This window comes from Corvus hawaiiensis, chromosome 12 (genome assembly GCF_020740725.1).
Source record: "Corvus hawaiiensis isolate bCorHaw1 chromosome 12, bCorHaw1.pri.cur, whole genome shotgun sequence".
Taxonomy (NCBI): domain Eukaryota; kingdom Metazoa; phylum Chordata; class Aves; order Passeriformes; family Corvidae; genus Corvus; species Corvus hawaiiensis.
The window spans coordinates 9,149,495-9,170,783 of NC_063224.1; the positions used below are offsets into that span (position 1 = coordinate 9,149,495).

The following is a 21,289-nucleotide window of genomic DNA, read 5'->3' on the forward strand; positions in this document are numbered from 1 at the left end:
TTTGCTCGGCATGTGTGAAGCTTTGAAAGCTGCTTATAATGCCTCACCTCTGCCACACATTCACAGCAAGGTCACACAATGTAGGTCTCTGACATTTCACCATTAGCTTACTAGAACTACTTATCTGCAGGTACATAATTGACAGACCTGGAGGTTTAGCATTCCTCCACCCTGTCTTAATACTGTTTAGTACATCATGTTCCAAAACAGATCACAACTGCTTGGGAAGAGGACTGGGGCACTTGTAACAAGTATGATCCCCTAAGATCTCTGCAGTCTGGGAGTTCTTAATCTTGCTCCAATTTACATGAATTATTGTGCCATACCTGTTTAAGATTTCGTTGTATAAATAATTGGGTAAAGAATCAATAAATTTCTTTAGTAGAATTTAATTAGCAGAGGTGCTTGGCACTACTCACTTTATTGAAATTGCCTAAGGCCAGAAGCTGTGATAACCTTTGTTTAGTCATCTCATTAATGACAAAATGAATGTTGTGAATGTTTCCCAAAGTAGCAGGGCACGGGCATTTGAAGAAGTTTTTTTTTAACAAAACAAAGCAAAAATAAAAAAGGAAGGCTTAGTTCAACTGCAAATCCATTAAATGGAAAACAGACACCATAATTTTTTGTATCTTAAAGTATCCCATTACAGTGAGTATTGTGCCTGGAGTCCTATTTTCCAGAGCAAGATGGTTAAATCATTGGCTGCACTCATGCACTACAGCCCAGCTTTTGTAAAGCTGAACTACATAGCATTTGAATCCTGCAAATCTAAAACCCACAGCATTTTAACATTATCTTCTTGTAAGACCTCCTGAAATAGACAAGATGCCAAAGAAAATGGCACCTTAGAACCTACCTCTCTGCCAAAAGTTATCCTGCCCAGATGCTCAACTGGAATAGCCAGATTGAGCAATGATGCTGGGAACTCTTCTGAAATATCCAAGTGCAGTGTTTACTGAATATGCATCAGAGGCTTTGGTATTTGGGTCATCTTAATGCTTCAATCTTCTGGTCCTGTGTCATTCTTTCACTGTACACACTTGCTCTATCCATGCTTTGTCTTATGCCGTGGTCCTTTAATGCTGCTGCTTGTAAAACCCCCATTTTGTTCTAAATTTGATTGTAACTGGGTCCACTCTGTGTGACTGTTATGAGGGGAAGACTTAGAAACCACTTGTGTCCTAAACTGCTATTCTTTAGGTATCATTACTATTCTTGCTTTCAGGATGCTAAGGTGTTGTTAAGAACACATTTGTGTTCCCTATGAACTGTCTTAGCTTGTGAGCGAGCCACAAAAATAAGTTTGGATTAAAAAAGGAAAAATTCTAGTTCTTCTTGCATTGTTACGGTCAGGCTTTAAAATACCTTATTTGGATACTTTGACAAGCAAATAAATATGATAGTTTTTAACTACTCATTCTTTGACAATCTGAGGGTCAGTTTTGTTTGTCTTCTGAACAGAATAAAAACTGGTCTCTGGATTTTTTAGATCTGTGATTCTGCTGAAAGGCTTGTGCTGTCATTCAGCATGAACGTACATATGAGAAATAACCTACTGTCTTAGAATTCTTCCTGAAGTTGTAGTCAGATGCTGTCTGCCAATCCTTTTGTTTTGATGGCTGGATTCACTCACTAAAAGGAATCCTGCAGGCACTCACATAATGATCATTTTAAGTGCTGGTCTTCAGATTACCTCTGTGTTCATTGTTGTTTCCCCTTCCATATGGTTGGAAGTGCACTCAGTGGTGTTTCCAATGGAACTCAGTCTCTCCCTGTCCTTTTGAACAGCACACAGCCTCTGGGCATCGAGCAGATACTGTTTTTGGCAGGGGTGTCCATCCTTCTCTAGCATCTATGTATTTAGCTGCCTGTATGGCAATGAATGAATGCTGTGCATAGGAGATGAGAAGGATTCAATGTCTGTCTTACCCATTATTCTGTGCTGCAAGGCCTTATTCCAATACATAATTACAATGAAAACCAAAATCCAAACAAACTCAACAATTTACAGTCAAACAAAACTTTTGTTTTCTTAAGACAGGCCTTGTGGGAGTCTACAGAGGTTTTTCCTTGTCTATTATTTATAAGCTTTCATATTATGTGAGAAGCTTTAAATTTCTCTGGATAAATTATACGTAGGTAAAATACTGATTTTTTTTCTTTTAATTAGCATGTTCAGTAATAATGATGTTTAATTAGCTCAGACCTGCATGGCAAATTTGCCTGTAAATTTCTGCTTTCTTCACATAGGGATTAAAATTAGGCTTTCTGGTTTTATACTAAGGGTTTTTTTAAGCTGAAAACAATAGTCAAAAGGAGTAAACAAATGCAGGATTGTTCTAGTAGTCTGTTTCCCCAGCACATGATATTCAAGTACTTAAAACTACTTTAAGTTTCAAAGAATTTCTGTAAAATTAAGTCCTTCAAATTTGTCTATAAAGCCCCCCTGAAGAACTTTAATTAGCTGTATGGATTTTGAACAGTTTGTGATTCTTCTGCAGCACAGTTTGAGCCAGAAAGGCCAATACCTTATAAAGAGGGAAACATTTTTAATGTGCTTCCTACAGAAGTGTAGAATATGGACAAAAATGAATGTGGTGTTGATACATCAAAGCCAAGGGGAGGAGGATCCTGTGGTCCCAGCAACACAGCTTGACATGCTTCCAGCCTTCTCTAGGACTGTTACAGCCCACTTTTCTCACCTTTGCTACTTCTGCTCCCTCATACTGATTTTCCCTTTAGGAAGGGTGTGCTGAGCAGAGAAAGCTGGTGCCGGTCAGAGAGTTACAGCTGTCAGCAAATAGCACACGGTGAACTTCCCACTTGTAGTGTGCTTCCTCTCAGGCCACACAGCCCCAGGCACATGATTTGATGATATAAGGGACTTTCCTGTGATCGTAGGGGGATTACCTAACTGCTTCACTGCTCCTCCCCTTCCTGGGAGGGGGGGAGGTCAGGATCTGATCCAAAACCAACAGAAGTCTGTGGACAGAATCTCATTGACTGACACTAATTTTAAGTCAGACTCTATAAATAGACAAATTTGCATAAAATGTGATCAACTGAAACAACTGCTCTCTCCTTAAGTTTCCACCTTACATCCAGCAGTCCCATCAACTTTCAGTGGGAATGTGCATGCCAAGGGCCTAGCAGGAACACAATTAGGCCCCGTAGAGTTTTCACAAAATCAAAGATATACTGAATTTTTGTCATTTTCTAGCCCAGCCTTCTGCTCAAGGCAGGACTGCTGGCAGTGCTGGATCAGGTCAGCCATGGTTTTGTTCAGCTAAGTCTAGAGAATCTTTAAATGATGGAGGCTCTGAAACCTGAGTGGCCCATTAAAGAACTGCATTATGTACCTGGTGAGGTTTTTTTCTAGCATCTGGCTTGAACCTCTGAAGTAGAGACAGCTGCCTATGCCACTGGTGGTTATCTGCCACTATGGAGAAGAATTTGTCTCTATCTTCATAACTGACCTTCAAATAGGTGTAGGATTCTAACTGACACCTCCTCAGCCTGCTGCACCTGCCGAAGCAAGGCTGGCCCTCTCAGCCTCTCGTTGTAAGGTATGTGCCCCAGGGCCCCATCTTGGTAGCTGTGTATTGTGTCCTCTCCAGTTTGTCAACATTTTCTTTGAACTGAGGGCCCTAAAGCTGACTCCAGTATTTCAGCAGCAGCCTCACCACTTCTGGGTACTGAGGCACCGTGACTTACCTCACTTTCCTGACTGCATTTCTAATGCAGCCCAGCATGTAATTTTCTTCTCTTGTGATGTGAGCATGCTCCTGGCTCATGACCAGCTTGACTTTCACCATAACCCCTACATCCTCTTCAGCAGGGCTGTTTGACAGCCAATTGAACCTGACTTCTCTGTAACCCAACATTACCCTATGCCTGCCCACCCTCCTACCAGAAACCCAGCATTTATTTCCTCTTTTAAGATCAACTTGGCTTTAAAAGTTTGCGGGGTTTTTAACGTGTGCTGTCAGCTTGACCCACTGCAGAGATCAGTATCAGCTGCGCAGTCTGTCCACAGCTCCACGTAATTCCATACCTGGGCTGTATCCAGTACGGTATTTTACACTGTTACATACCTTTCCCTCTTGGTATTCCTTGTGGAAGAAGCAGCTGTCCAACCTCTTTTTCTGTAATCACTCTCATCAGCAGTCACTAAAGAGTTACAGTTTGTGTATCCGACCAGGAAATGTTAAATGTTTGCAGGCAGCCAATAAAAGCAGAGATCAACAACCAAGCTGACTCACTGGCAAGAAAACTCGAGCTGTGCTTGAATTCGGTTCAAAGCCAACTCACACTTGGTATCTACAGCAGTTTCACTCCATCATTCCATAGTTTTATGTCTGTATTTCCAGAGGTAAGTTGATTTTTATTTCCTGTTTCTTTCCATGACACATCTGTATACTAACATAGTTTCTCTCATAGTAAGGAAACATCTTTGCTATGAATTAATTTTTTAAAATTACTTTATAATTAGAAACTTGAACTAAATGGCTTTATAGCAGTCTTCTTCATGCCCCTGCCTGCACAGCTGAGGGAGGATGGCAAAGTTATCCAAGACTTTTAGTGTCTTACTAAAAAATAATGCAAACTGTTTCCTTGCAAAGGTCACTCCTGGAATATTGATTTTGGAGTTTGGTGGTGAGATTTTAAAAGGATCTGGGAGAAAAAAACATTCAAAAGAGCAGAATTACTGAAATAATGTTTTGGTACCTTGCAATACAAAGATGTAGTAACTCAGACACAGGGAGAATGGTGCTTAGCATGTCGTGACATGGTTTGTAATGATAAAGATTGAAATGGTTTCTGTTTCAATTTTCAAAAATTTCTAGTTTTATTAGATTTTGCAAATCCAAAATAGGAGCTGATGATTAGCTTTAACTTTTATCTAAGTAGCCAGTTAGCAAGAGCTTAAAAAATGCTTATACTATTACTTGATTCAATTTTATATAAAACTAAATGCTTTCAGTAACGGTTTAGGTGGTAAAATCATTGTTTGATTTTCCTTGCGCTATAGTTGGAGTTGAGTAAATAATTTTGGCTATTTAAATTATTAATTATTGCTGTATATAATAAAAATGAGACATAATTTTGCTTCTGCCAGCGTTTTGATTACCTCCTTCATATTCAGGATTGGTAGATTTGTGTGGTCTGTCTTTAGGAATAAATCGCTCATTTAGAAAATTATCTTCATTCAGAGGAACCCTTCCAAATTTTATGAAATTGTTAACTTGTCAACCTCATCTCTTTTTTTAAGGAAACTCTCAGAGAAGCACCTAAGGCAGTTATTGCTTTCAAACTACAACAATCTAACAAAAAGCAAAAAGTTTAACTGTGCTTTCCTACCAGAATCAAATATGGTTAAAGCTGAACTGGTAAATCAGCTGCTGCTTTTTGCATTTTTATTGTGGTTAGAGGCAAAACTGAGCTTAGATTGTGAACATGCTTGCGGGAAGAGACTGAGATTCACCAGCAATAAAATGTTCATGAACCAGATGCAAGATCACAGGCAAATTTATCTTCAGGCTTTTGTTTCTGTTTTATTTGTGGAGAAAAGGTTATGTGGACTTTGAGGCTTTCTGCATCCCCGGAGCTCTTTTTGTAGAGCACATCTAAAAGGACACAGTTCTCACTCAACAGTCCTCCACGGCTACTTAAGTGCCCTCGTATTTCCTTTTCTAGCCCTGCTCTACTGGACCTCAAAGGGAGTATTCCAGTTGGAAGAGTTCTGACTCACTGACCACAGATGTTGCAGTAATCCTTACCAATGCCATCTGGTTTATGCCATCTATTATCTTAGATTGCTTGTTTTCCTCCTTTACCATTCCCTTTTTGGCTATCTCTAGCCTGATGGAGCTTCACAGATGTAATTAGTACTGTTACTCAGGTAGTAACAGGGTGATGCTTTGCAGAAGTTGCCTCTAATCCGTGTGTGTTGCCATGCAAAGTGTGGGAGACGTGCAGCTGGCCCTGGAGAGGTCCCAGACAGACACTATACTGCTCAAATTAGTGGTGGCTACACAGACACAACTCCATTTAGCAGAATTCTGACAGTTCACAATAGCAGGAATTTTACCTTTTTCTTTCCTTTTGCATTCACATATGATATATTAAAGAAGATGTGCAAGAATGATGCAGAACATGCTGACATGAGTTACTGAATAATTGCCTTTTTTATCAGAAGTGGAGAAATTATTTGCCTGGCATACAGCTGTAAGATGTTAGTTTGTTGTCTACATAATTCAGTATCACATTACAATCACATTTTATATTGTAAATACTGGTCCACTATTTCAAAGACGTCAGATAGAAATAATGATGAGCAATTAATTAGCACCTTGTAGACTCAGATGGCAAATTATGGTCCAGACACCTCTTTGCAATTAGGGCATTTTTCCTCTCTTTGTAAGGAAAGTCTGACACAAAGTGGTGAAAGGAAGGCTGTTGGATTTGTTATTTAGGAAGTAAGGGGTGGTGCAACTTCACTGTGCTTTGGTAATTGTGACAAAAAACCCTCTTAAAACTTTTTTCTTTTCTGTCACATTTTCCCCCAAGCCAGCCATCAAGAAATGGCCAATCCATTACCTGTGGTAGCCCAGGAAGATTTGGAAAGCTTTACCTTGACCAGGACAGGCTCAGGCTTTGCACTCAAAGCCTTTCATATTTCCTGGAACACTCCCATCTCTGTGAAGCTGCTGACCAGCCAGGACACTACGGACAGGTACGTGTCTTACCTGCCCAACCAACCACACAGGTGGGCGGCACAGACCTGCAGTGGTGGCACCAGAACAAATCATGGCATATCCAGGATCACCTGATCCCCAAGAACATCTCCATTCCTAGAAATCTTCACTAGCCAAGAGGCAACCTGGAGGCAATTTTACTGAGAAACAAGCTCTATAGTTTTTTACAATTTTTTATAAAGTAGAGCTTAATCCTGAAGTCAATAACTAATCTACTCTAATAATGTCTACAAATCTGATGAGTAACAGCAGTATGCTAAGGTGTTGTCTTTTTAGAGGTCCCTGAAGAGACCTCAATTGAATTTAATCTAAACCAGCTGCACAGACGAGAGCAGGGGAAATGGGAGGAGGGAAGGTGACGGCCAGGGTTACAAAGCAGTGAGATGTGCATGGAAAGCATGGAAACACATCATTTCCTGAATGTCACTAATAGCAAAAGAATACAAGTTCTTGGGAACAGTAAAGGAAAAATCCTTGTTTTATTCTTAATCTAGCATTTCATATACTCCAGCTTTTTCCTGCCTTCACACTTCAATCCTGCTTCAAACTGTGCTCTTATGTTCATATTAAAGCATCCAGACATCTTTCATTTTATATTAGAAAAACTGAATTTACTTTATATGAGAAAAATACACTACACTACAACTGCTTCATGTTCTTGGAATTGATTGGAAGATTATATGATACTGGGTTTATTGGATAAATAACACTAGCTTGTGCTCAACCATATGGTTCTCTCTCATTTCCACATCCTACACTCTCATCTCTTTCTGAAGTTCCCCTCAGTATAACCTGCCTCTAACTTGTTTTTTTTACAGGGAGTGGAAGTTGCTACTTCAGGACATAGCAAGTGTCAGACACTATGAGTCTGAACATCTCCTGCCTTTCCTTGGGGTTTACCAGTACCATGGACTTGTGGGGATAGTGACTGAATGGATGAACAATGGATCCCTCCAATCCCTCATCCATGAGGTAGATAAAAGATGTCATCTTTGAGATGATAAAAGTAATTATGAGATCAGCCAACAAAGAACAATCAGCATGTAAATTATGGACAGTAGTCACAATCCTTTCTTCAGTTTCTGCATTGTAGTTCTGCTTGTTGTCAAATGAAAATGTGAATAGTAACAATTTCACACTACTGAAACCTGTATTTTTTGTTACCTAGCATCAGCTGTACCCAGAACTTCCCTTTCCCTTACTCATAAGGATCCTGTCCGATGTGGCTGAAGGGCTGCATCATCTTCACAGCCTGGAACCTGCTCTCTGCCACTGCAGCCTGAAACCTTCCAATGTGCTTTTGGATGTGCAGTACAGAGCCAAGGTAGGAGCTTCTACTGTTAGTTGATTAACATAAAATCTAGTGATTGCCCTACTGTTGCATATATTGATCTTAATAATCAACATTTGATACCAAGACTTGTTACATTGTTACTAAAATTACTTTCTCTCACGTTTCCATAGATCTCAGACTATGGCCTAACCAGCTGGAGGAAACAGCAGCTGATGTCAGACCTGCAGAACTGCCATCAGAGAAACTGCCAGGATTTAGTGTATCTCCCTCCTGAAACACTTGAAGGAGGCCTCCCTTCCCAGGAAGGTGATATTTACAGGTGAATGGAATTTCTAAGGGCACATCATACCTAGTCCATGCTGCACTCTACAATGCTGCCAAAACACTTATCTTTAAAGATATTACAGTAAAAATGCCAGACCTACATAATGCAGTAGGATAGTATTGCACATGGGGCCAATTACAGCGTGAATTAAATTTTAAATTCCCATATTTGGTGAATAAGATACCAAGGTTAAAAACTGTTCTCAAAGTCAGTCATATAAATATTTATATAATGGACTTAAATGTTTTAAAAGTGTAACAGCTGCCAAAACTTTCAGATATATTTAGAAGCCTCATAACTGCTTCACACAGTTTATAAGTGTGAACTGCCATTAGCTTTAGTTTCCAAAAGAATTGTTTACGCCTAGATCAGGCCCAGGTAAAAATAAGACCTTTCCCTCAAAAGGGTCCCATTAAGGTCCTATGGAATCTCTGCTGGGATAACTTACTGGGCCACTCAAGCACTCATACTTTTTAGTGGAGTGACTTATAGAAAGGAGGGAGATTACCCACTGGCACATGACCCTTTTGGGTATGTTACATGCACTGTGGCTGCCTCAATAAATGAGAGGACCTCAAATTGCCACTGGTCTGGATGGTCTGGATGGACACACATCATCCTAATCAGCACACAGAGCTGTGGACTAATATTACAAATAACTTTTAAGGAGACCACTCTTCTGATTTCTGAGCTTTTGTGAAACCAACAAATTTAAACTCCTGCTTTATCATCACAGAGGCAGGCTCTAAGATGAGTCAAATAATTCATACACTTGAGGAGAGCTATAAATGATGTGACTAATCTCATGCTGTTCACAAACACAAGTTTTGCACAGGAAAACTGGAGCCTTATTTTCAGGTAGCATAATTAATTTTCCAACATTGTATTAATATATATTATTTAATGTATATATGTATTATATAGTACCTTATATAATAATATGCTCAGATGTGACTCAGGTGCAAGACATAGGTGTATATCTGAACAGTGGTGCAACAAAGAAAACAAAAATTTGTGTCATACATGAAATACAAAGTACATTTAAGTTACATGTATGTCCACATTACATTAATACTTTCCTAGAGAGCGCAAGTAAAAGCACTTCCAGATTTTTATATGAAAGTGAGGCAGAAGAGGGGGCTCTTTTAACCACTGTAATCACTACAGCAAGATATATAAATAAGCAGATATGTTTATCCTAGAACCACCTCTTCCCCTTTTGATTGCTTTGCTTCTGACTCATCCATAGCCTGTTTTTTCTCATCCAGCAACTCCTCTTTTCTGCCTTTGATCGTGAAGATTGATATTTTTATTAAACCACTGTATTTTATACCATCTCAGTTGTGGGTTATATGTATAGATCTATGATATCACTGCAATTATTCCTAGGATGTTAGAAAAGGAAAAAGGTACTTGGAGCCCCATCAAAATTTGCTGAAGAAAATAGAAACATAGTGCATCAGAATCAAGTTTTTGTAGATTAACTGATGTGCTTGTTGGTACCTGCTAAAAAGTCCAGCTGATATTGAAATTACTTGAAAACAAACCAAAAATGATAGAGAAAGGAGAACAGAAGGTTACAAAATTCACAAGATCAAATGGAAATGAGATGGTAACCTGAAAATTAATTCTGATTGAACCTATAAACAATAAAAACCCCTCAAACTGATGATTTTTTAAGAGCAACTTAGTTGAAAACTGAAAAAAGATCCCATCAAATTAGAAAATACTTGGATAGACTTTGTCTTGAAAAACTCCTTTCTCTTAAAGCAATAAACTTGCTCTTTGAAATAACACAGATATAGATAGCAAACTAATGAATGCTCTTTCACTGTTTTTTTCAGCTTTGGAATCCTGTGTTGGGAGAGCCTAAGCAGAAGGAGACCTTTTGAAGGTATTTATTGTTCATGTCAGACTTTGTGCTGTCCACATCTTGTCCACAAATTCCTTTATCATAGTGAAATTATGATACAAACACCACTGTCTTTTCAGATGTCCCTTTGCTTTTTCTTACTGTTACAGCACAAAGCTCCACATTACAGGATGTAAATATTAGAATTCCTCGCCAAATCCTAAATGTTTCCAAAGAAGCTGCTCTTTCAGAAGGTGAAAGGCAGAACTTCTTCCCCCACTAGTATCATCAGTCTGTGCTTGATGAAGCACTGTCACTGAGTTGGGTTTTCCACATACCTTCAGTGAGAAGGAATATCACTTCATATTTGTCAGCTGGAATTCTAAAATCAGTGACAAGTAGCTAATTGAATGAGCAGAAAACTCATTTTTACAATTGCCTGTGTTTCAAATACCAATCCAGAAATGGCAGTTCATGATGAATTATCTTAAGAAAGCAGGGAATCTTACTTTCTTAGACGAGAGTATGAGCAGTTTTAAAGAACTCAGTTTGCAAAGCATTGTATAATAGTTGTCACAGTCTAGGAATGATCCCCGTTTCATGGACATCAGCAAGGGCTTCTTTGCTATGGGCTTCATTCTGCATGGAGAAACTGATTGAAGGACTCCTGTATTTTACAGACTGAGGACCTTTGAAAAATACTGCATGCAATAATATCTAAATGCCCATACAGCTTATGGCTGCCATCTTGAGGCTGCTCAAAGTAGATTTTTTTTTACAATTCTTTCGTTCTATTCTCATAATGCAAGTGTAAGGCTTTATATAAAACTTTGCTTAGGATAATAACATGTATTCCTGAGGTATCCGTGCACATAGTTTACAGTACAAGTTTATATAACCATTTGTGACTCAATATTGGACAGAGTTCTTTATCCTGAAACGTCCAGTTGCAATAAGGAGCTATAGCTATTGTTAAAGGTTAGCATATCCACTTACAAGAGCATTAATATATTTTTCCTTTTTAAAAAGCAATCTTTGTTTTAAAACACACAATACGACTTACACTGGATGTCATTTTAAGAGAGTTCTGAGGTCTTTAATATTTTTTGGCAGTGACATTTTCCTTTAAATTGTAGGTCAAACAACCCTGCTTGATGTTTTGAGAGGAATCTGCAGCAGTTTGCGGCCAAGCCTTTCAGAAAAGTTCATACCAAGCAATTTGCCTGAGAGGAATACACTGTTGAACCTCATTGCTCTGTGCTGGCATCAAGAGCCAGATTATAGACCACATACTGCAGGTAACATTCAGGATTTGCTTTCTGTGCAAGATTTGTAATGGAGACGTTTTTATAGGAACATTGTGTTAGCACTCTGAACAACTGAAGTGGAAGTGATCTTTAGATTATCAGACTACCTTTGATGTTTCCTCTAACCAAAGCTTCCTACAAGAAATTGACTTATTTGTCTCCAAAATTGTGTTTATTATAAAGTAAAGTATGAGGTGGAAGTTGTATTAAACTAATTTCCTCTAGTTCATCCCATTTCTCAATATAATAGTAATGCTAGTTGCAATATGACAATGCCTAAATATATACATTCTTCTATACACAATATGTTATTTAAAATGCTTTATTACTCCTGCAGAATGTGTAGACCTTCTAAATGGAGTTCTGACTAGTATAAATAAGGAGGTAATTTCTGCAGCAATCTACAACTTGAGGGATGCAAAGGTCAGTGCAAAATTTCTTGTTCTCCTACAATGGCATTACTTGATTTGTTCAATTGCAATCTTTGTGATCCAAAACCACGAAAGGTTTTGTTCTGATTGTTTTAATGGACATGCCAGAGAGCTGGAGAGTATCCTTTGGCACTACAGGTTCAGAAATTGTAGAATATATATTGTGAGGTTCTCTAGAAAATGAGTCAATTGCTACCTGCTATTTTAAAAATATGATAACTTCTTTCTAGTCACCACCTGGAGTCAGACTGGCAAACCCATGTGAGTGAGAACAAACATCAGCTCAAGTACTGCAGATTAGGGCTAGAACCAAGGACAAATTTTTTTGTATGTACTGGTTAGAAACCATTTAGTTCAAAACCTGAATAGCATTTGTACCTGTAGCAATACCAGTAACAGCCCTGCTCTGTGCTCTTCAATAAAGCTAATTTGATATATGCTTACACTGCCATGGGAAATCGGGCACAAATGTGACTGCCACAAACATAGCTACATCCTATCTAGTTAACTTAGGCACTGAGGGAAAACAGTGACACACGTGTTTTGGCCCTTGGACAAAGACTCTGACTCTAGCTGGAGTTACACAACCCATGCTGTGTTGTTGGTTTCATTCCTGTGTGTTGTGTATATTGATGCATGCAGGATTATTTCTGTATGTTGCAATCATATTCTGGGCATATAGAACAGCCTTGATGAATGTTTTAATAGGCGGCATAGTTAGAGTCAAATTAATTTTTACTACTGTTGAAATTTATTTAAGATTGTACTGCCGAATATTCCATAATCTAATACTTCCACCTCCCTTGAGCAAGGTTTTATATTTTAATTTGTTAAATTGTGAAGATTTATTTTTTTACTGAGCATTATTTATTGTTCAGACAACCAAACTGGTAAGTCCAAAATTACTCTGAAAATGATACTGAAGTTTCTGGGAAATTGATTGATTCACAACTGTTGGAGTATAAAATCTAAAAAATAGTTTAACAAATCTGTTGTGGATGTACAAACTGGAAAAAAGTTACAAGTATTGACACATCCTTACTGCAGACAACTTGGCACACTGAACACAGCATGGCCATGCTGTTTGGCTCCTTAAAGGAAAACATGTTATAGCTAGCCCAATCTCTCTCAATACAGGCTTATTTTCACCTTCCCCTGCATGATTCAAAACTGGGTTTTTAAATAAATTTGAAACACCAGAAACAGTAACGGGGTAGAATTTTGTCAGATTCTATGCCCGTTCACTCTGTGCAGTTCACTATGACTATATATTGAGCATACCTTACAGGATAATATGTATTGTCAACATAAGTTATGTTAGTATAAATTGTTGCTCCTGACAGCTGTGAATGGAACAAACCAGGTCTACACTTACTGGAGTTATTGTTTTCTTCCAGGAGAGAGCGCTTAATGCATGCAAAGGCTCAGAAACGTACCCATTGCAGAGACACAATGCAGAGGTGAGTTCGTGGCACAGGAGTCTTCCGAGTACTTCAGCGACTTATTTCTCCCGACAGCCCTGATATAATGCAAACACGTGGGCAAAATGTTCCTAACCAGGATAACTCCATCCAATAAAACCCACTGCTTTACCTTGTTCAAAGCAGCTCACTCTGACACTGCTCTTACAAAAACACCCCCCTCCTCTTAAGGTTTGTTTAGAACCTCTCCTGTTTAGAAAAGATTTTGGAACAAAAGTTTCCAAGAAGATAACACTTCTCTATTTTGATCTCTTTCAGATCATCTGTCCACAAAAAGACAACCGCTTAATCAGCAAGAAAATTCCTCTTGTAGTGCCAAGCTTGTCAACAGTTCTACTTGATAGCAGTGCAAATACTGCAGGAAGAGATAATATCGAGATGGGTGTGTCAAATGCTACCCCACAGAATGCAACAGCAACAAAAGGTCACTGTTTTGACTTATATTCAGGTCCAGCTGTTATAAGAAAAGGACAAATACTACTCGTTGTTCCATATAGAAATGTAATTTTTCATGTAAAATTGTCACCTCTCAGAGTAAAGCTATGGTCTCTACTGGTATCATCTGAAGCATGAGTTCACTGCAGGAAACCAGAGACACCACAAAGCTTTCCACTCAGATGTATAGATCAAAAAGGCATTTTTACTAATTTTTTTTTAGAATACTGAGCTGTAAATGTAGATCTGCCTTTCTCTCACACATCAAATACTGCCTGTTGCTTTTGACAGAAAAAGTCCCTTCTGGGAATCACACTGCTTTGTGCCACCAGGAATAACTGGTTTTTTTGTAATCTGCTAAGAAAAGGAGATATGTTTTAAAAAGGCTATGTTGCCAGGAGCATGTGAATAATTCCTGATAATCACTGTTCCTATACAGATAACTTCCTTTACCTTTCCAATGTGGGTTTGTCCTATCTAAGTGTTTAAATTTGTGTCAAGAAGCGATTATACTTCTCATGCCTTCAGGTACAAAAATTGAGACATCAGAAGTCAATTCACTTGTAGCAACATCTGCATTTCCAAACATTTTAGTTCTGATCAATAGCCATCAGACTTATGGACAGAACAAAATGTTCCATAACTTCAATAACAAATTCCTACAGACAGCTTAGAAAAGTCAGAAGTGTGTAGTAATACACGCCAAAACCTTCCTAGGAATCATGATGTATTAACAAGAGCCAAAGTAATCTCAAGTCAGTCTTCAATTCCTGTCTCCTGTAGTTGCTGACGTACATATAATGCTTTCTTGTTATTCAACTCAAAGGTCTAATCTTGCTCATCTTAAACTTTTTCTAGATCACCCAGGCTCTGAGAGTAGAAAATCAAGCTCCTTTTGCACAACTCCTTTATCTGGTTCAACTGCAGGCAAAGAGAGCAGTCAGCGTAACTCCCCAGCACTGGCTCTTAAGCACAGACCACAACCAATGCACCTCGGACAAGCAGTGACAGGTAAGGCACCGTTTCCAGTTTCAGCTGGCAATATTCACCTTGGCCAGATCTTAGTGAGCAAATCGTTTAAAATTTGGAGGACACAGATATTTCTAAATTTTATGCACATTTTCAGGTGTTTATGGTGATAACTGATTCTAACTTGATACAAACATCTCTCTGCTCGTGTATAGCTGCTCCTCTGTTCTTAGAAGTTCAGGCACTGACCACTGAGAACATTGGCTTGTTCTTTTATTCCAGGGCCACAGTGAGGCTGAGAACAGTTCTGAAAAGACCATAATAAAAATACAAAAAATATAGCACACATTGAATGTGAAATACATTAGTTGTTTAGGTCTGCAATATTTTTTCACAATCATAAGCTGTGTATTGCATATCTCCACAAAAGTAGCTATTGACTACAGAAACAGGTGACAGGGGACCCTTCATCCCCTCACTTACATGGTCTCAGGTCTTCCTGCAGAACAGAGACAGAAGGGGTCAGCTTTTCATTTGTGAAGACCCTTTACCTGTGGGGGAATCTTTGTGAGGTTTTTTTGCTCAATTTTTGCAAGCTGGCCTGTAATAGTTATCAACCTAGCTGGCCATCCTTCTCCATGGCAATTTACTTGAGTGATGACATAATTTCTGGATAAATCAACAGACTAGACCATGCAGGAAAAGCTCAGCACAGAACTCTCCTGGCAACAATCAGAAATCAGAATGACAGAGGCATGTTCTCCAAAGCAACATGGCTTTTGGTTATTAATTTTCTCTTGGTGTATGGTATTTACCATACACTAAAAACCCTGATGTCAGCACTAGGTGTTCTAATCACCTTGTGAAGAGAGGCAGAACCCAAAGCTCTCGACCCTTTTAGTCAAGAGTATTACTTTTCTTATTAGTTTGGCTTTGACATATATTCACTTTCCCAGTTTCATGCTACATGTATCAGACACTCCTACTGCCCTGAAGCACCTGTTATGTGTTCTTCCACCTTCACAGGAAGATTTCTTATCTGTGTCCAGCCAAGGTGCTTTGCATAAAGTTAAATACAGATGCTAGATGAATAGGGCAAGACCTGAAAATCAAGTCCATAGACTGATCTTCGCGAGTTTCAAACACAAGATAAAAATACTTTCGGACTAGTTTCAAACACAGAACATAAACTAAATCCTCCTCCTTCCTTCCTCTACCGAGTTTGTATTTCTGGTGTTGATGCTATCACTTGCTTACAACTTCTGGAAGAAAAAAGCACTTCATCTCATTTTGTTTTCTTCTCACTCAAGGTCCTTGCTGCAAAGGAAACTGCTGTCAAATTCTTTCCTGCCAGAGACAAACCATACTGAAGTGCATGACAGAAGGACGCCTCAACCATATCCTCGATGTGCTTCGCTCCCAGCAAACCCTGTCCCGAATGGATTATGAAACAATTACCTCGTACCCCACAGTGACTGGGCGTGCTCGGGCACTGCTGGACACTTGCCTTTGCCTTGGCGAGAGGGCAGCACAAGCTGTAGTGACTGTACTTTCAGTGAACAAATGTAGTCCTCTGGGACAAGTCATTCATTGCCCAGACTGTCCTAAGGTAAACAGGCTGATGTTGTGACTGATTTTTTTGCAGTCTATTGTATGCATCTGAGCTCTAGTAATTTGTGATGGCAAAGATTCACCTTAGTTTCTCAGAACCCATTGACTAAAGTCAATTCTTCCTACAGCCCATTAGTTGAATCCTATAGTGGAAAAAGCTAACTGGACTAAAAGGTCAAGTGAACCACTGCCAACAGAAATTGCCAAGACTGTTCTTTTGGGTCTCAGAGATGGGAGAAGTGCAATATGTACCAGAGCAAACAGAGTTCAAGGGAGATAACACCTTATTTCCTTGACTTTTTTTAGAAGGGAGGAAAATGAATTATGATGTTTTGGAGGTCACACTATGGAAGAATGGCTGTTTGTAAATCCTTCCAAATAAGGATAATAAACAACAGAGTACTGGATAAGGAGAAAAAATTTACTGCCTTTCACAGAGCTCACATCTCAGACAGCTGTTAGAGTGAAAGGTTTCAGAAAATCAAGAACTATCTCTTCAGTAGGGTCTTAAGGAAGACTTGAAGGTTTTATATTATGCATATAAATTACTTCATTTTCCTCAGAAATGGTTATATGCTCTGAAAATGTAGCAGTACTTACAGCAGTACTTTGGAGAGGTGGGACTTCTCATTACATGGAAAAATGTTAATACCTTACATCCATGTTTCTCTCTAAATATGTTTGCAATTCAAGTGTAAAATTAAACCAGGCAGAAGAGGTGCCAAGCTGATAATTTTGAAATGGTGGTCCTGCTGAACTGTTGTCATGGTTGTACTCAGATGGGAGACAGCCTGGGAATACTGGGAGGCTTTCCTGCTCTGGCCTGGACTTACCCATGGTCACAGATGCTTTGCAGCATCCTGTTGCTGCTTGAACTCATCCTCAGGTCACGGACCTTTTGACTTGAATTCACATGGAGTTCCAGTCTGTTCAGTACAGCAGCACAGAAACATTGCTGTTATCCAAATGTTCCCAGGCACAGTCCAGTAAGATGATAAGTGGTACAGCAAGCAGTGAAAGCAACAAACCAGCCACTAACAAGCACCAGACACTTGTGTACAGAAGGCAAACAAGCCCCATGGCAAGCACAGGAGTCTGTCAACAGCTAAACAGCAATAGCAGCTATAAATGTGATCTAGCACATTCCAGTCAAATCTGTTGTTACCTTGAACCCTTCAAGCCTCATGCTGGATGCTGAAAAGAACATTTGTCATTTAACCCCAGCAGACAGCTATGCTCCACAACAGTAAAGTGAGAAAACTTGTTGGTTGAGATTCAGACAGTTTAACAGGTAATGCAAAAGCTGCACACAAGCAAAGGAGAACATGGAATTCATTCACCACTTCCCATGGGCAGGTGGGTGTTCAGGCATCTCCAGGAAAGCGGGGCTCCATACCACATAATGGTTACTTAAGAAGATGAATGCCATCACTCCAAATGTTCCCCCCTTCCTCCTTCTTCCCTAGCTGAGCATGATGCCACATGGTCTGGAGCATCCCTTAGGCTACCTGTGGTCAGCTGTCCCAGTTTGTCCTATCCCAACTCCCTGTGCACCCTCAGCCTCCTCCCTGGTGGGGTGAGGGGCAGAAAGGCCTTGGCTCTGTGTGAGCTCTGCCCAGCAATAACAAAACATCCCTGAATTATCAACATGGTTTTCAGTACAAATTCAAAATACAGCCCCATACTAGCTCCTATGGAGAAAACTAACTCTACCCCAGCCAAAACCAGCATAATTTGAAAGAGAAATAATACGATTACTTTCATTATAATGAAAATAATGATATAGGGTTATGGATTTTTAAAGGCCCGGTGGGATTTCTTCGAGCTTCTTGGCACAAGATTAAGATGAGAATTTGTTATACCATCTACAGGTATTTCAAATGCAAAACCACGTTTTTTGTTCCTTTATGTCACTTTTGTCCTCTCTGCAGTTTCGAAGTTCTCATTGAATTCAGTAGTTAGACTGATTGCAACTTTAAATGCAGTAATGATGTTTAGTTTAGGCACACTTAAGAAATTTGTTACATCAAAATTTCCAGCTACGACGCTGCTAGAACAATAAACATAATTTATTTTTTTTACATGACTTCACTGAACTTTGAGACTGCCTTGAATTAAAATATTGTTACAATTAAAAGCAATGTCTATCAGAATATGTTGACAATAGTTTTGCTTATTAAAGGAGCTAAACATCTATTTCACAGCTGAATTTTTTTTCAATTTGCACTTGAAATGGGAAATTTCAACAGTCTGCTAAAAAAGGATGTCTTGCTTGTGAGGAAAGGAACTACTGTCATGGTGTATTACCTGTTTAGAAGGCATAAAATACTCAGTAAAATATCTATTTCATCTAAAATATCTATGTTTATCTAAACATTCACCTGTAGTTACAGACCTTTAAAAGAGAAACTGGCAATACTGTTGAAACTTAATATCAGCTTTCAAAATCCTTCCATTTAGTTTTTCTGCTGGATACTTTATACTTCTGTGAAAGATGTGCTGGCTGGCACGCTATGCTGAATTTTTGTTGTGTTTTTGACACAGAAACAGTTTTGGCTCTTTTCTAGAAGCAGCTGCCTACTTGAGAATATAATTTGATGTCAAACCTAAGTCCACTCTTAACTGTTAATAGAAGAATCGTTATCAAAATAGTGTGAGCACAAGTTAACTCCTTGTCCAGTGCAGTATTTTTGAAGGGATGCTGCACGTTTGTTGAAATGAAACTTCTGCTGATATAAAAAGTTTTGATACAAAACTAAAATACAGTGACCTGGAACTAACATCATTTTTTCTCACCACAAGTACATACTCTCATACAGCCCCTTCTAATGTTTAAAAATGTCTCATGGTGGTCACTGGTGTGAAATATCAAACTGCTGAAAGCTTATGGTATTTTGCTCCTGCCCAAGCTTGTTCATTAGCTAAGATTTCTATTGTCCTCACCTCTGTTTTCTGCAGTTGCCTTGACATTACAAAACAATGTAGAATAAATGGCACTGAGAAGGAGTAAAGATGGAAGAATCAAACTGTTCTTTAGTATCTATGGGAATAAACAAGGTTTGAATGTGAAGAACAACTGGCGTTGCAGGAAGGAAATATAAAACATGGGTATCTCTAGAAAACAGCAAGGAGAATAATAAAACAAAATCACTTTAGGACTGATCATACAAACTGATTAGTAAAACTGTTGCAGTTACTCAGAAAGACAAACCTAGAGTTAATAGATGTTAAAAATGACTAGTTGTACAAATTTTATTAAGCTATTTAAATTTATTAAAGAAATGGTAAGTAGAGTAGGCAAATGTTCATTTTTCTGACTTACAGAAATGTAATTTTCTTCTTGAAACTGGTTGCAGCTATCTTTGGCTGATTTGCAAGAAGATGACTGTCCCTTGCCCTTTGTCCTATCTACACCACACTTTTATCTGAGATGGGACAGTTTCTGCAATGTAAGAATGTCTGCACTGGAATTTGTTTGAAGTTGATTTGTGGAAAATTATTCTGAGGTACTGGAATGAAATGTTTAAGAGATTAGTCCTTCCAGCAAAGAGCAAGACAAGCAAAGCTATAAATAACCCTCAAAAGTTGTTACCAGTGCCTGTTAAAAGCAGTTCCAGAGAACATCAGAGGAAGATAACAAGTGCATATTCATAAACTGCTAATCTACAGAATTTCAAAAAATGCATTAATGGACTGCTAACATACAGAAGAATTTTACACCACATAAGTAGTCTAAAATGTACAAAACCTAAAGCACTAATGAAAACATGATAAACCTCAAGGGTTCTTACTTTATTGTTTCAAGTCTGAATCCTACATAACCTTGTAACATTCTCATGCTTACCCAGGTTTAGTCACTCGAGCATCATATATGAAGATTTGTAAAGGTTAAGTGCATAAATAAATACTTGCGGGCCTGGTATGTTAGGGAAGGACCCAAACATCATCAAGGCAGGCACAGAAAATTTAGATTTCTTTATTGCTATTTATTGATTTCAGTGCTATACAGCTATTAACTATGCTCTCCTCCAGTAATACATGTTGTCTCCAGGACTGCTGGGGTCTTTCATGCCTCAGGAAATCTTGTCTTGCACTATATTCCCTTTCATTCTTTTCCTGCACACAGTCCTGCCCTGCCCTCCCCCCTTTGCAAAACACTTTACTGGTGTGCAAAAGGCCCTACCATAGTTTGATTTTGTTCCTTTTCTAGAGAAGCAATCCCCTCATGGCTTGCCTGGAACTACATTCCCTTAACTGAGCACATGGTTGATTTGACAGATGGTATGTCAGCTGAGTTAAACAAAACTCCTGGATTTTGAAGGTAAGTCCACCATAAATTAAACTACTTTACAAGGTCTGAAAAGAACATATCTAATGAGATATTTGGGTTACATTAAAGTCAGCATAGCTGCAAGAACATATTAATTGTAAGCATTTTGCTTAAACCCAGCAAATATGGTAGATCAGAAGCTCAGACATATTATTTCCAGCTCTTGTGCTGATATGATTTGTGATCAGTATTTCATTTCCTGCCTTTATTTCTCTTTGCCAAGAATACATGACAAGTAATATTACAGAAATTTATAGCCTCAAACTGCCATTTTCCCTGCGCTTTAAGAATGACCTTTCTTCTTTCAGAGAAGACATGCATCAGTTAAAGAACTTCTGGACTCCTTCAACCAGGATGAATTAAATGGCAGTAATTTAGAATAAGAACTTGTTCACCCCTTGAAATGTGATAACATTCCAAAGTATCTCAGTATCTATTTCCAACTTCTGTACTTCAACTTTCCACAAAGCAAAAGCAATATTCATGCAAGCAG

At 38.7% G+C, this 21,289-nt stretch overlaps 1 protein-coding gene across 2 annotated transcripts; it reads left to right on the top strand.

Annotated features, from left to right (window-relative positions):
* Window positions 1-4,023: 4,023 nt before the first annotated feature.
* On the top strand, window positions 4,024-18,662 carry LOC125332280 (receptor-interacting serine/threonine-protein kinase 2-like). Of its 2 annotated transcripts, XM_048317018.1 has the most exons (13): window positions 4,027-4,071; window positions 4,225-4,375; window positions 6,574-6,739; window positions 7,580-7,733; window positions 7,930-8,085; window positions 8,226-8,374; window positions 10,225-10,274; window positions 11,369-11,530; window positions 11,877-11,962; window positions 13,368-13,430; window positions 13,710-13,875; window positions 14,745-14,897; window positions 16,166-18,662. In XM_048317018.1, the coding sequence occupies exons 3-13, from the start codon at window positions 6,588-6,590 to the stop codon at window positions 16,483-16,485; spliced, it is 1,611 nt and encodes a 536-aa protein (XP_048172975.1). In that variant the 5' UTR covers window positions 4,027-4,071; window positions 4,225-4,375; window positions 6,574-6,587; the 3' UTR covers window positions 16,486-18,662. The 2 variants fall into 2 exon arrangements, with proteins under 2 accessions (XP_048172976.1, XP_048172975.1); XM_048317019.1 differs by having other exon boundaries at window positions 4,024-4,375; window positions 6,578-6,739.
* The last annotated feature ends 2,627 nt before the right edge of the window (window positions 18,663-21,289 follow it).

Coding starts and splice junctions, on each gene's coding strand:
- LOC125332280 (XM_048317019.1), top strand. CDS start 6,588: ATGGCCAATCCATTACCTGTGGTAGCCCAGGAAGATTTGGAAAGCTTT. Junction 11,531..11,876: donor TTATAGACCACATACTGCAG/GTAACATTCAGG, acceptor TTACTCCTGCAG/AATGTGTAGACCTTCTAAAT. Junction 13,876..14,744: donor GAATGCAACAGCAACAAAAG/GTCACTGTTTTG, acceptor AACTTTTTCTAG/ATCACCCAGGCTCTGAGAGT.